The sequence below is a fragment of the Salvelinus fontinalis genome, chromosome 10 (genome assembly GCF_029448725.1).
Source record: "Salvelinus fontinalis isolate EN_2023a chromosome 10, ASM2944872v1, whole genome shotgun sequence".
Lineage (NCBI taxonomy): Eukaryota > Metazoa > Chordata > Actinopteri > Salmoniformes > Salmonidae > Salvelinus > Salvelinus fontinalis.
The window spans coordinates 31,960,517-31,974,425 of NC_074674.1; the positions used below are offsets into that span (position 1 = coordinate 31,960,517).

The 13,909-nt window shown below is 41.1% G+C and overlaps 2 protein-coding genes across 2 annotated transcripts; both read left to right on the forward strand.

Moving 5' to 3' along the window:
- The first annotated feature begins 1,814 nt into the window (after positions 1 to 1,814).
- LOC129864032 (protein-lysine 6-oxidase-like) lies at positions 1,815 to 9,745 on the forward strand. The gene is made up of 7 exons (XM_055936576.1): positions 1,815 to 3,579; positions 3,729 to 3,837; positions 4,251 to 4,382; positions 7,394 to 7,547; positions 8,059 to 8,154; positions 8,308 to 8,423; positions 8,694 to 9,745. The coding sequence occupies exons 1-7, from the start codon at positions 2,943 to 2,945 to the stop codon at positions 8,698 to 8,700; spliced, it is 1,251 nt and encodes a 416-aa protein (XP_055792551.1). The 5' UTR covers positions 1,815 to 2,942; the 3' UTR covers positions 8,701 to 9,745.
- A 157-nt stretch (positions 9,746 to 9,902) lies between these two features.
- On the forward strand, positions 9,903 to 13,874 carry LOC129864034 (sorting nexin-24-like). Its single transcript, XM_055936579.1, has 7 exons — positions 9,903 to 10,129; positions 10,588 to 10,671; positions 10,947 to 11,051; positions 11,188 to 11,282; positions 11,415 to 11,444; positions 11,623 to 11,687; positions 11,990 to 13,874. The coding sequence occupies exons 1-7, from the start codon at positions 10,061 to 10,063 to the stop codon at positions 12,058 to 12,060; spliced, it is 519 nt and encodes a 172-aa protein (XP_055792554.1). The 5' UTR covers positions 9,903 to 10,060; the 3' UTR covers positions 12,061 to 13,874.
- The last annotated feature ends 35 nt before the right edge of the window (positions 13,875 to 13,909 follow it).

Below are 13,909 nucleotides of genomic sequence, written 5' to 3' on the forward strand. Positions count from 1 at the left end.
TGATAACATCCCTGGGCATTTTCATTCCTGTCCTACAGGTCAGTTCAGAAGGATGAATGTATCTTTGATGTGTCTGGGTGGTTTAATACACAGCATAATTATTAACTTGACCATGCTTATAGAGATATTCAATATCTGATTTGTTATTTTTACCCATCTACCAATCATTGTCCTTTATGAGGCTTTCTAAAACATACCTGGTCTTTGTAGTTGAATCTGTGCTTGAAATTCAATACTTGACTGAGGGACCTTGCAGATGTTGTATGTATGGGGGTTGGAAGTATTATTCATTCAAAAATCATGTCAAACCTTATTATGTGATTTGTTAAGCCACATTTTATAGCTGAACTAATTTAGGCTTTCCTAAACAAAGGGGCTGAATACTTATGCAACAACTATATTTTTGTTATAATATATAAATATATATTTTTTTTTATATATACATTTTCCTCCACTGACACAATGTTTTACTCATCCCATATGTATATACTGTATTCTACAGTATTCTAGTCAATGCCACTTCGACATTGCTCGTTCTAATATGTATATATTTCTTAATTCCATTATTTTACATTTGAATTCATCTTTATTGTTGTGAATTGTTAATACTGCACTGTTGATAATACTGCACTGTTGGAGCAAGGAACACAAGCATTTCGCTACACCCGCAATAACATCTGCTAAATATGTTTACGCGACCAATAACATTTGATTTGATATACTTGCCACTTTCTACTTTTACTTTTGAGAGCCCTGTAAACGTAAATAGATAATTGTATCCCCATGGTTGTCATTGTTGCTTATTTTAGATTGAACTGTGTGTCTTGATTATATCTGAGGCCGATGGCTACTCCACCTCACTGGATTAAATGTCTGCTATACATCTCTGCGTTTTAGACAATTCCAAGACGTTCCGAGGGAGGACACATTTTGGGGGAGATCAAATCATGCCTCTTGGCTCTGATTCGCCTTTAGAGAGCTTACACAAGGAATGATGTCAAGTCATGTGACTGGTCTGAAACGTGCAGAGAAGACTATTTTATAATTCAGTACTGGCCAGCCAATTCTATAAATTTGAATTTTTCCACAGTGTGTGGTCTATGTCAATGACCAATTCTAAGAAGATTTAGGGACAAAAAAATTATATGGTCATTTATTATAATTATCGGAGGTCATAAACAAGTGCTTCTTTCCAGATTGTCTCTTTGTGTGGTCGATGAAAAGGCCTTCGTGGACACATTGATTAGCCCAAAAAAACTGCAATGTACCATACTGTTTAATTAATCATTACTAATAGAAAGTGCCCAGTCCCCAATGAAAAACATCCCTGTTACAAAACTATGGGACAGTAAGAAACCAGATGCATTACTTTAGTTTGCTACAATCTGCCCCCTAGTGTAAAATGTGGGTATGGAAATAATATAGCTGCCCTTTAGTTTCAGGATATGTAAGATAAGATCTTAGTGTGTCTTTTTTGTATATATTTTTTCACAGAGTATGCATTTTGATAGTGTCCAGCAGTGTTGACTATGGATTGAGAGATTATTGCGTTCTGGTGATTTTTTATCTGGTACTGCAGTACAGTCAGGGCTACTGTGGTCAGTCATTTAAAAAATACATTTCCGAGACGACTAGACAGAGAAAAATGAAAACCATTGATTAAGGTAACCCAACTATATATTATGTCCCTAGTGTTAACAACAGGGAAGTGTTTTCTTTGGCAGACTGCAAGGGAAGAGTAAAAGTTCCCGATATGTTCAGGACTTTAGGAATCAACGTGGTCATACTGCAATCTGAAGCAACAATGAAACAGTCCCAAATGAAAGAACAGAGACCGCAATGTGTTTATTGCATATAATAACTGCTGCATAAATTCATATAGCAACGCTTAAAAATAAGAGCAACACATTGCCAAAAAAGGACCAAAGGGAAAGAACCTGGATTTTTTTGTTCAGTTTTGGTTTATGTGAGTGAACATCACAATGACATGTTTACATTTTAGAGCTCCTGTGAGAAAGTTGTGCAAAGACCATTTTGGCACGATGAGGTTGCACTTTTGTCAGAGGTCATCCAACAAAGTAAGTGCTATTTATCCTAACATTTGCGTTCCTGCTGATCTGGCCAAGGAGCTTGTTATTTTCTTTCACATACTATAAGAAATAGGCCTACTGTTGCAAAATCAGAATTGTTTTAAGTAGTCTGACTTTATAAAATTGTGCGTGCGTGTGTGTGTTCTCTCCCAGATGTATTTCCTGGGTGGGGTAATCGCAGAAAAGCATTGTGACTGTGATTATGTGCTTATACTGTGATGTGCTTTTGCAAGCCCTAAGCAGTCATTAGCAAAGTCCACACATCAGTGATTCCACCTGGATGACCAAGGTGACATAGGGATTATTTTACTAACTGAGGGACCTGTTGAAAATGCTTCATATATAAATATTTGTAATTGAACTGTTTAGTTAGTTAACATATTTAGTTAGTAGGCTACACATCTGCAACTCATGTTAATTACACCGCACATGTCTGACAGTTATAATAACGTCAGACAGAGCAAGAAAAACATAACACATGGTTTTATATTATCAAACTCTGGAGTAGACCCATTAAGAGGGTCGGCGTCAAGTAGCCTATCCATCCAGTTGTTACATGAGCACCATGCCATTCTGGGCTTGTCTAACAACGGAATTAGAAACTTCATATGGTCAACTCCTCCTCCTCCCCACTCTTAGCGCATCTGCTAGGCTCTGGACAGAACGATGTGAGGTTGCGTGGAGAACATAGCAATACTGGTGCAGGTTTTTCAGCATTTAATGTAGTGTAAATTAGACTTACTTTGAAAAGTAATTAAATGTACTTTATTTTCAACGGGAAAATGATATACCACGTAAAGTAAAATATTAGTAATTATCACTCATAACCTATTTAGTTGAATTAGTTGTATTATGGGAGTGCGTTCATTTGTCACGCTTTATGCGTGTGCACACGTATGTTTATTTGTTTGCATACCGCAAACTGTCCAATCTCAGCGGAATCCACCAGAGACAAGGCCAGGAAATAACCAAGCCGCAGGTACATTACGGCAGACAATACAATGGGCGCACAACGGTAAAGTTTTTAGCCTTCTGAGTCACGGCTCGGAATATCGACCACCAAAGCAAAGAGGCGCCGATAAAGAGCAAGCCCAGGAGAGACCTGTCACCATCATTAGCGATGGGGAAGCCAACAAACCCTCTGATTCATCGAGACCGCTTCCCTCATCTATTCACACAGTGTCCAGCGCAGGAGCGCGCCCGCGCTGGATACCACCTCGAGTTCCAAGGCCCCCTAGGGGACAGGGGCACCAGCATCAGGATGCCCATCCAATTGGCCATGCAGAAACGAAGGCAAATGGCACGACGAATGGGACACAGGACAAACCGTCCCCATCGCCGAGAAGAGAAGACATGATGGCAGGGGATGATCCTTACAACCCATACAAGACCTCAGATTCAGATAATCCTTACTACAATTACTATGACGTGTACGAGAGTCCCAGACGCAGAGAGAGACCTGGATATGGCACAAGGTACCATCAGAACGGTAAGAATGGTTGAATTGGTTGGAATTTGAGATGCATTTTCTGCAGAATTATTTTCCCAGTACATGTAACTTTAAAAAGATAAGTTCTGTGTCATTGTTTTTCTTCATATAACATTAATTTGGGATTAAGACAAATACATATCCTCTAGGTCTGCCTGATCTTGTGCCAGATGCATACTACGTTCAAGCCTCTGCATATGTCCAGAGAGTTCCTATGTACAACCTCCGATGTGCAAATGAAGAGAACTGCTTGTCAAGGTACTATTGAAACAAACATTACGGATTTAAAGAGAAGGTTATTGTCCAACAACTTCATTGTGTGAGCCAGATTGTGTGAGTTGTAACTCTTGAGCGTTTGTGGTTTAAGGTTGCCCTAAATAGAATCCTGCTGCCAGTTGTAAGGGTCGACCGGTAGAATTCAACAAACCGTTTAAACACTCCTCAGTTTACATGGAGAAATCATCACTAGTCAAACTGGTAAACTCATTATCAAAACAAACGCAAACAACCATATCCTTCTCGAAAGGAATCACTACTCGCTGTACCAAACCTTTCCCAGAAATGTAAGACCAAACGCTTTATTTAAAAGAAGGTATTTGGATTATAAATGCACTCTATTCAATTCTGTGTCCAAAGTGTATTCAGTTTGTGATGTTGTGTTGGTGTGGCAGTTCAGCCTACAGAGCAAGAGACTATGACACCCGCATGCTTCTGAGGTTCCCACAACGTGTGAAGAACCAGGGGACGGCTGACTTCCTACCAAGCAGACCGCGCTACTCCTGGGAATGGCACAGTTGTCACCAGTGAGTCTCTCCCAGTCTATCTATATGACTTTCCACCTATGTCCAGATCTGTATGTTTCTCTGTCAGTTACACAAACACTGTATAATTTGTGCTGTTCTTTCTTTTTCCTTCTCCGCCTTACAGAGTAGATTCATGTCCTTCTATTGATCATTAACATACTGGTCTCATCAGACTCATTGGTCTGTCAAATATAGCAATGCAACAATGTATGGCAATGTATTTGACTCCAATTTCCACATCAAAATATTTGATTCCAAAACATAACTTGTATTGCACATGAGAAATGTGATTCCTGATGTGTAGCCAGAACCTTCAGAGAGAGAAGTCTATAATCTATATACATTCAAAATATGCCAGTTCTCTTGATTCCATAGAAGTCTGCATTTCACATTACCTCAGCCCATAGCTATGCTCTGAATGTAACGGAATTTGTCCTCCTCATCTGATGAGGAGTAAGAAAGGTCGGACCAATGCGCAGCGTGGTAAGTGTCCATTATATTTAATAATACTGAACACGACAACAATACAAAAATAAAAGTGAATAGATAAGAAAACCAAAACATTTCCGTGTGGAACACACAAACACGGAAGACAACCACCCACAAAACACAACAGAAAACAGGCTACCTAAATATGGTTCCCAATCAGAGACAATGACTAACACCTGCCTCTGATTGAGAACCATATCAGGCCAAACGAAAAACCCAACATAGAAACACAAAACATAGATAACCCACCCAACTCACGCCCTGACCATACTAAAACAAAGAAAATACAAAAGAACTAAGGTCAGAACGTGACAGTACCCCCCCCCCCCCCCCCCCCCCCCCCAAGGTGCGGACTCCGGCCGCAAACCTGAACCTATAGGGGAGGGTCTGGGTGGGCATCTGTCCGCGGTGGTGGCTCTGGTGCTGGACGTGGACCCCACTCCACCATAGTCTTAGTCCACTTCAGTAGCGTCTTTAGAGCGGCGACCCTCGCCGCCAACCTAGGACTGGCAACCCTACTAAAGGGCCCCACTGGACTGAGGAGCAGCTCCGGACTGAGGGGCAGCTCCGGACTGAGGGGCAGCTCCGGACTGAGGGGCAGCTCAGGACTGAGGTGCAGCTCCGGACTGAGGGGCAGCTCCGGACTGAGGGGCAGCTCAGGACTGAAAGGCAGCTCCTGACTAGTGGGCGGCTCTGGTGCTCCTGACTGGCGGGCGGCTCTGGCGGCTCCTGACTGGCGGGCGCCTCTGGCGGCTCCTGACTGGCGGGCGGCTCTGGCGGCTCCTGACTGGCGGGCGGCTCTGGCGGCTCCTGACTGGCGGGCGGCTCTGGCGGCTCCTGACTGGCGGGCGGCTCTGGCGGCTCCTGACTGGCGGGCGGCTCTGGCGACTCCTGACTGGCGTGGTGCCACTGGTGCGTGGTGCCGGAACTGGTGGTACCGGGCTGGGGACACGCACCTCTGGGCGAGTGCGGGGAGCAGGAATAGGGCATACTGGACCCGGAGGCGCACAGTAGGCCTGGTGCGTGGTGCCGGAACTGGTGGTACCGGGCGGGGAACACGCACCTCAGGGCGAGTGCGGGGTGCAGGAACTGGAGGCCTGGTACGTGGTGCCAGCACCGGAGGGCTGGTGCGTGGGGCTGCCACAGGAGAGCTGGTGCGTGGAGAAGGCACCGGATAGACCGGACCGTGGAGGCGCACTACAGGTCTCAAGCACCGAGCCTGCCCAACCCTACCTGGCTGAATGCTCACCGTAGCCATGCCAGTGTGGCGAGGTGGAATAGGCAGCACTGGGCTATGCACACGTACAGGAGACACCATGCGTAGGGCTGGTGCCATGTACCCCGGCCCGAGGAGACGCACTGGAGACCAGATGCGTAGAGCCGGCTTCATGGCACCTGGCTCGATGCCCACTCTAGCCCGGCCGATACGAGGCGCTGCTATGTACCGTACCGGGCTATGCACACGTACTGTAGACACCGTGAGCTCTTCCGAATAACACGGTGTCTGCCCGGACACTCGCTCTCCACGGTAAGCACGGGGAGTTGGCTCAGGTCTCCTACCTGGCTTAGCCACACTCCCCGCCACACTCCCCGTGTTCCCCCCCCCAATACATTTTTGGGGCTGCCTCTCTGGCTTCCAGCCGCGCTTTCGTGCAGCCTCCTCATACCGCCGCCTCTCCGCTTTCGCTGCCTCCAGCTCAGCCTTTGGGCGGCGATATTCACCAGCCTGTGCCCAGGGTCCCTTACCGTCCAGAATCTCCTCCCAAGTCCATTTTTCCAGATATCGCTGCCGCTGCTGCTGCCCGTTACCACGCTGCTTGGTCCGGTTGTGGTGGGTGGTTCTGTAACGGAATTCGTCCTCCTCATCTGACGAGGAGTAAGAAAGGTCGGACCAATGCGCAGCGAGGTAAGTGTCCATTATATTTAATAATACTGAACACGACAACAATACAAAAATAACAAAGTGAATAGATAAGAAAACCGAAACAGTTCCGTGTAGAATACACAAACACGGAAGACAACCACCCACAAAACACAACAGAAAACAGGCTACCTAAATATGGTTCCCAATCAGAGACAATGACTAACACCTGCCTCTGATTGAGAACCATATCAGGCCAAACAAAAAACACAACATAGAAACACAAAACATAGATAACCCACCCAACTCACGCCCTGACCATACTAAAACAAAGAAAATACAAAAGAACTAAGGTCAGAACGTGACACTGAAGTAAGTCACATAATGTACTAACATCAAGTATGGGGTACATTTGGCAGAGTTCCAATTAACATATTGATTTACATCCTATAGTTGGTTTTTGTACAACTGATTTGTAAGTCTCTGTCTCATTGACTGGATCTTGACCTGAAACCTTAAAATATGCATTCCTCAGCATTGGAACAACATGTTTTAATTTTTCTACAGTGCATGTTTGATTGAATGCCAGCCAAAGTGATAACCAAGTTATTGAATCAGTTATTTTACACTGATCAACCTCCATTGTCCTGATTCTCTCCAGACATTACCATAGCATGGATGAGTTCAGCCACTATGACCTGCTGGATTCTGGTGGGAGGAGTGTGGCTGAGGGACACAAGGCCAGCTTCTGCCTGGAGGATAGCTCCTGTGACTACGGCTACTACAGACGCTTTGCTTGCACCTCACACACCCAGGTTACCAACACAACCCTTGTTGCTTTATGTCATGTTGACAATCTGACCCCAGGAAGACTAGCTGTCACCATTGCTGTCGGCTAATGGGGATCCTAATAAAAAAATACATCATAAATTTCCAACCATGGATGATTTTCCTGCTTTATCTCGTCTCTCAACGAATAACTGGACAGTGCCAATTTTGCTCTTCTTGTATGTCTAGATTGTATAACTAGTTGTTTAGTACCAGGGTATGATGTCCAGCAAAACACATACATGCAGTTAAATACTCTGCAGGGTTGGGGTCAATTCCATTTAAATTCCAGTCAATTCAGAAAGTAAACCAAATTCCAATTCCACATGTTCCTCATTTAAAAGAATTGAACATAAATGGAATTGGAATTTCAATGTTCTTCTTGAAAATTACTGGAATTGAAATGGAATTGACCCCAACCCTGATACTCTATAATGGCATGTAGGTGCTTCATACTGTTGTCTAATCAGAGGTTTCATGTTGCTCCTTTGGTTATAGGGCCTGAGTCCAGGATGTTATGATACCTATAATGCAGACATCGACTGCCAGTGGATTGATATTACAGATGTGAAACCTGGGAACTATGTCCTGAAGGTTTGTCACAAAAACAGATGACATTATTGGCACTTTGTAGCTGAACACTGTGTCACATATTCCCATACCATCTCTAGGAAGAATTTCCATTGTTTTTATGAAACGCTATGAAACATTTGTACTTCTACCCTTTTTGCTCTTTTTGTGTTTTAGATCAGTGTGAACCCCAGCTATCAGGTTCCAGAGTCTGACTACAGCAACAACATTGTGCGCTGTGAGGTCCGCTATACTGGCAACTACGCCTATGTGTCAGGATGTCATGTCTCACAGTGAGTCTTGAAACCCCTCATCTCATTTTGCATAACATTGTGCATGCTTTTTATAGTAGGAGTCGGGAGTAGGACTAGGTCTAGGAAACCAGCCCAAGTTTCAACACATGATTACTCAGCATCTTATTCACTGTAGTGTGCCAGACAGTAATCCTTTATAAACTTATTGTGACCATCTAATAATCAGAACTCACATTACAGGAAATATTATGCTGTGTGTTTTGTTGTATGTGCTGTATGTGATGAAATTCTTTATTATTTTCTTCTCAGCTATTAAGAGGGGGATGTCACTCTCCAAACCACTGAGAAGCAATTCTGTGAAAACTCCATAGCAGCAAATGACAGCCAATTCCTTGTACAAATTTGTGGATAACGCACACATGGATAACTGCAATTATGTAAAAATGGCCATACTCTTACCAAATTGACAGTTGACCAATTTCTCCGGTTAATGTAAAATTAAAAACTCTAAGGTTTATTTTATTCCTAAATTAAGCATGTTTTTGTAAAGCCATTCTGTATGTTCAATGAGGAGGGAATAAAATCTGGATCTAATTACTTGATAGGTTTAGAATTAAAAGTATAGCCTCTATGTTACATAGCCTATAGTTGGTTTTTAAAGGTCTAAACCAAATACATTGAATTTCAGATGTTAAAACCCCACCAAAATTTGAAATGGCTTGTTTTTTACATATCGATACAATTTTCTTTAACCATGGCTTTTTTCCCTCATCGTTGTATGTGTTTTACATCAGACATATCATCCCTTTAATCCATTCTTTCTATAATTATTCACATTTGCTTGCTATAGCTTGTATGTTTACAACTCAAGTTCAATGTCACTTTAGATTTTTTTTATGACCTTAAGGGGTTGGAAATTGGTATATATTAGCAGTACACAGATAAATTTTTTGTAGGCCCAGGAATCAACTTCCAAAAATGAAATTTTGCATGAAATTAGTTATAAATATTCTCTCAGTCCCATTGCAAAATGTGTAGAATTGCAGGAACTTAACTCTAAAATGTGTCCTCTGTCAAGAGGTGGGCCACTAAAATGTTTTGCTCACAAGTTGCCCATCCCTGAGTAAAAGTATTGCCCATATAGTACTGGATACTGTACATACTGTGCCTGTGCTCTGAACCAAATATTCCAGCAGAATTAGGATTCATTTGTTTTGTGAAATGCTTTTACTTATGGTTAGTCTGCTAGCTATCTCTTTTGTCCTGTTTTGTTTGATATTTATGCAATGAAAAAGCTCATATAACTGCACCGTTTTGATGTATTCCAGGAAATCTACTTGAATAAATCATTGTGACATTCATTGTGATTTTGTTTTCTTATTTAACCCCTCGAAATATATTGTAGCTGGTTTTCACACAGTTGATTAATTTGAGATACAAATTATGTTGGTTAATTGATTAATGAGGCTCGCGGTCGTAATAACTCTCCACCCAAGTAGAGAGCAGCAGTGTGACTTTATTGCACTTCCATACGCTACAGTCAAAACAAGAAGAAGAACCCGTTTCAACAAAATGTATCTAGCTAGCTAGCTGGCTCCCAAAACACCCCTATGTGTTTGCAAGTTCATATATATCTGGGGGTTTCATGCATTTAGTGTTGGAGTTGTTTTTCGAAAATGCATAACGTCAGGATTTTCATTCCATCGTTCCGTTCAGAGGACAATCCGATTGAGAAAGGGTACACGGTAAGAGATCTTGAATGTCCTCTGCACCAGTAACGTTAAGCCTGTGCAAAAACCGCAGAACCACAATCATAGCATTGCAGGTTTGCAACACATGGTTGAAAACAAACCAAGAGTATCTTAGCTACTTCAATTTGGGCAATGTTAGCTACTATCAAGGCGAACTTGACGTGACTAGAGTGGGAGTAGAGAAGACCCCGGTTGGGAGCAATCCATTCTAGGAATTTTGACCAGCGACCTTAAAAACTGATTTTGACTGGTAGCCCTAACAGGGTGTGCAACTCCCTACTGTTTCATTTTGATAACAAAGTCACGAAATAGCAGTTTTGTCCAACTAGTGTATTGTTTTAAATGGCTATGACTGTCAAATGTGAATTTGTTCAAATCATTGTCATATCTTTCGTACGTTCACATTAATTTAACATTTCCTAACCAGGACTGTGGTTCTTTTTCATCTTCAGGTCTTTAAAATCGACGTGCTAATGAATGGCAGACAGCATACAGTGAAGAAGCGCTACAGTGAATTTCATAATCTCCATAAAATAGTGAGTTTTTGTGTACCATTGATTATTTTCTGTCATGGCCATGCAAAAGACTGACTTGTATTATTGGTGCAAGAACAGAGCCCACTTTACTTTCTAAACATATATTGTACTCTGCAACATCCTGAGCCATCATTGTCAATGATATTGTAAGGCTGGTCTAGGTTTGTGGGGTGATAATTAGTGGAATCGCCTTGAGCTAGGCTTTGAAAGATTCCTCTACCCTCATCCACAGATTGCCCTGTGACCATGCTCAATTTGATATTTGCTTCTTTCAGCTGAAGAAGAGTATGACGCCTCCTGAGATTCCCTCTAAGCATGTACGGAACTGGATTCCCAAAGTTCTGGAGCAGAGAAGACATGGTCTGGAACTCTATCTACAGGTAATGAGAATACAACCACATGGCTACACTGACTAGATATTCTGAATCCACACACTCTTTTGTATCAATAGGACCACTTTGACCTTTTTCCCCTGACTTCCATTTGCTTTTGTTTTTCTTGTGTCCATTATTCCAGACTATAATTATGGAGAATGAAGTTCTCCCAAAGATATTCCTGGATTTCCTCAACATCCGCCACTTTCCCTCACTGACAAAAACAGAAAGTTGTGGGTGAGTTTTTATACAATGTGCCCTATAAAAGCGAGGCTACTTTTAGAACATCTCATCTGGGAAAGAAAATGGTTCCTCTAAATAATATCCCCAAACTGATTTTCAATCTTGCATTTTTTTCTTTCTTTAAAGGTCATTTGAAACTGAATCTGAAGAGGCAAGGTTTGTTAAGTGATTTTATGTTGATTAGATTTATAGTAGTGAATATGTTGTAGGCTAACTCCAAAGTATAATGTCAAAATGCAATTTCAGATTGCTAACTATTCTGAATAATTTTGTCAGAACATTGGCTTTATTAGACTTGTGAAACTTCTCATTTTCCTCTCTGGTCTCTCTCTAGTAAACTGACCCACCAACCAGCAATGCTCTACCGTAGAGACCCCTACATGCTCCCGTCCACCCACGGTAACATATCTTTACACATCTTCAGGCTGCCCATGAATATACAATCAATATGTTTGCAATATTAAAGATCTATTTTGTCCTATTTAATCAAGTCAAGTTTATTTTTCATATGCCAAGGATACACAATGCTCCCCCCCAATAATGCGACAAATAAGAATATATAAAAAAAAAATGTAATACAATATGTAAATAGAAGCTCATTAGAATACAAATGTATCATGTAAATACAATAATCATTTGAAGCGGGAATGTAATATTGTATAGAACAAATCAGTTTTACTTTGCTTTTTTTCTCCCCATAGATACATTTTCAAATGTTGTCATAGAAGGAGTGATACATGGAATATTCTACCCAGACCTTCAACCAAGGTAGAGTTACTGTATGCCAGCTTGGAGGACTTACTACTAACTCATGAAGAGAAAGAGAAGATTAAGAAATGAACAGCTTGTAAGAGTCTCAATTTTGTAAACATTCTAATAGTTGTGTGTTTATGATATATTTTGTGGTTTGTTTCTGTGTTAATGGATATCTTGATAATATTTTAAATGAAACGCCTCAAAGAAATGCATTTTCTGAATGATTGTTATTCAAAGATGAACACTATCATGAAGTTATGACAACATTTAAGATTATGCATATATTCAGCCTCATGGACTCACAGGCTGTATCCATCTACTAATGGTCTTTCACTCAAATTAAGGTGAGACCTTGAAGTTTTACACGGTGAAATAACATTACTTGGTCAAACACTTAACTCTAATATACTAGCTATGAATTAATGAAGGGCAACCGATCAAACACGTCAAACAGGTGATTAAAAAGCTGAAATATATAAAAAGGGAAACTGAACTTGTACTGTCAGTGTAATAAGATGTCTTATGTTGGTCTGCCTTATCTCAACTTTGAGTGTGCCCCTTTTATTTTAAAGAGCAATGTGGTTCATTGCTGCTCTTTTTGAACATGGGACTGCTGCTGTAAACCTACTGGGATTGCTGCTGTAAACCTACTGGGATTGCTGCTGTAAACCTACTGGGATTGCTGCTGTAAACTTACAAGGCCATTTACACGCCAGTCAGTTTTGATCCAATTTAAAGTGACTGAAGCAGTACAGATCTAAACTCTTTGTGATGCTGTAGTGTTCCGCATATGGTAATGCTGTGTGTGTAATTGATAAGCCTCATACACAGTTGATGCATTTTCATTGTAAGTCAAGCTTAGTTGGTCTAACATTACTTTGCGCTTGTCATTCATTAGACAGTTATGGATGGCTAATAATATAGATACTCTGAAAGACATGAGGATGGTCTGGACATTCTATTGACTAGAATGCTCTGCCATCCTTGATATTTCTATCCGATGTGGTCTCTGAATTGAGACCGGGTGAACATTAACGCACTTAAAGATAGAATCCTTTATTAAAACAGGGGTAATCCTGCATCTGTTTCAGTAAAAAGCTGAGGGATGGGGCAGGAGAAATGTTGCCACTCTCAAAATTTATAGACAGAGCTATGGATGCAAGGACTGACCATCTTTGATATCAACATTTGTTTTAACTATGTTTTGAGGATAGTTTGTTTACATTTACAAACATTGGATTAAAACAAGCTTATATTTTTGGTTCTGATGGGGTACGGCTGTTAGACATTTTTAAGTTGTATTTTTCAAGAATCAATGGGTATGTAAGGGATAAACGCCAACTTTTAGTACATTACCTTGGAAATAATGGATGATGCAGTCCCTTTTGAGGTTCATTTTTCCAGGGTAATGTACAGAACAGAGGTGTTTACTCTGCTTATATCACAGTTGCCAAAGAAAACAATACTAAAGCACACATTTTATAGGTAAAAATAGCATGTTTGAGTATATTTTCATTTTGATGTGTGATTTCACCTGGAAATAACTAAGGATTCTAGCTTTAAAGTAGAGGATTTTCCATTTGTTAAATGAAAAGTAAACTTGGGTTAGTTGAGCAGTCATGTATAGAACTGTCCACTTCAACTGAGATAAAATCATGCCTGTGTTGACAAATCCTATGTATCTACTTTGTATATGTATGTCCTGTACAGTATGTATCTTGTGCCATGACTCCCTACCAGTAATGATACTGTAGCACTTTAGGCAGAGCACAGTAATCTGTAAAGTATCATGATTAAGACTGATGGCAATAAAGCATGACATTTCCATAATGGTTTCTTTTTTTCTCAAATCATTTCCCCTATGT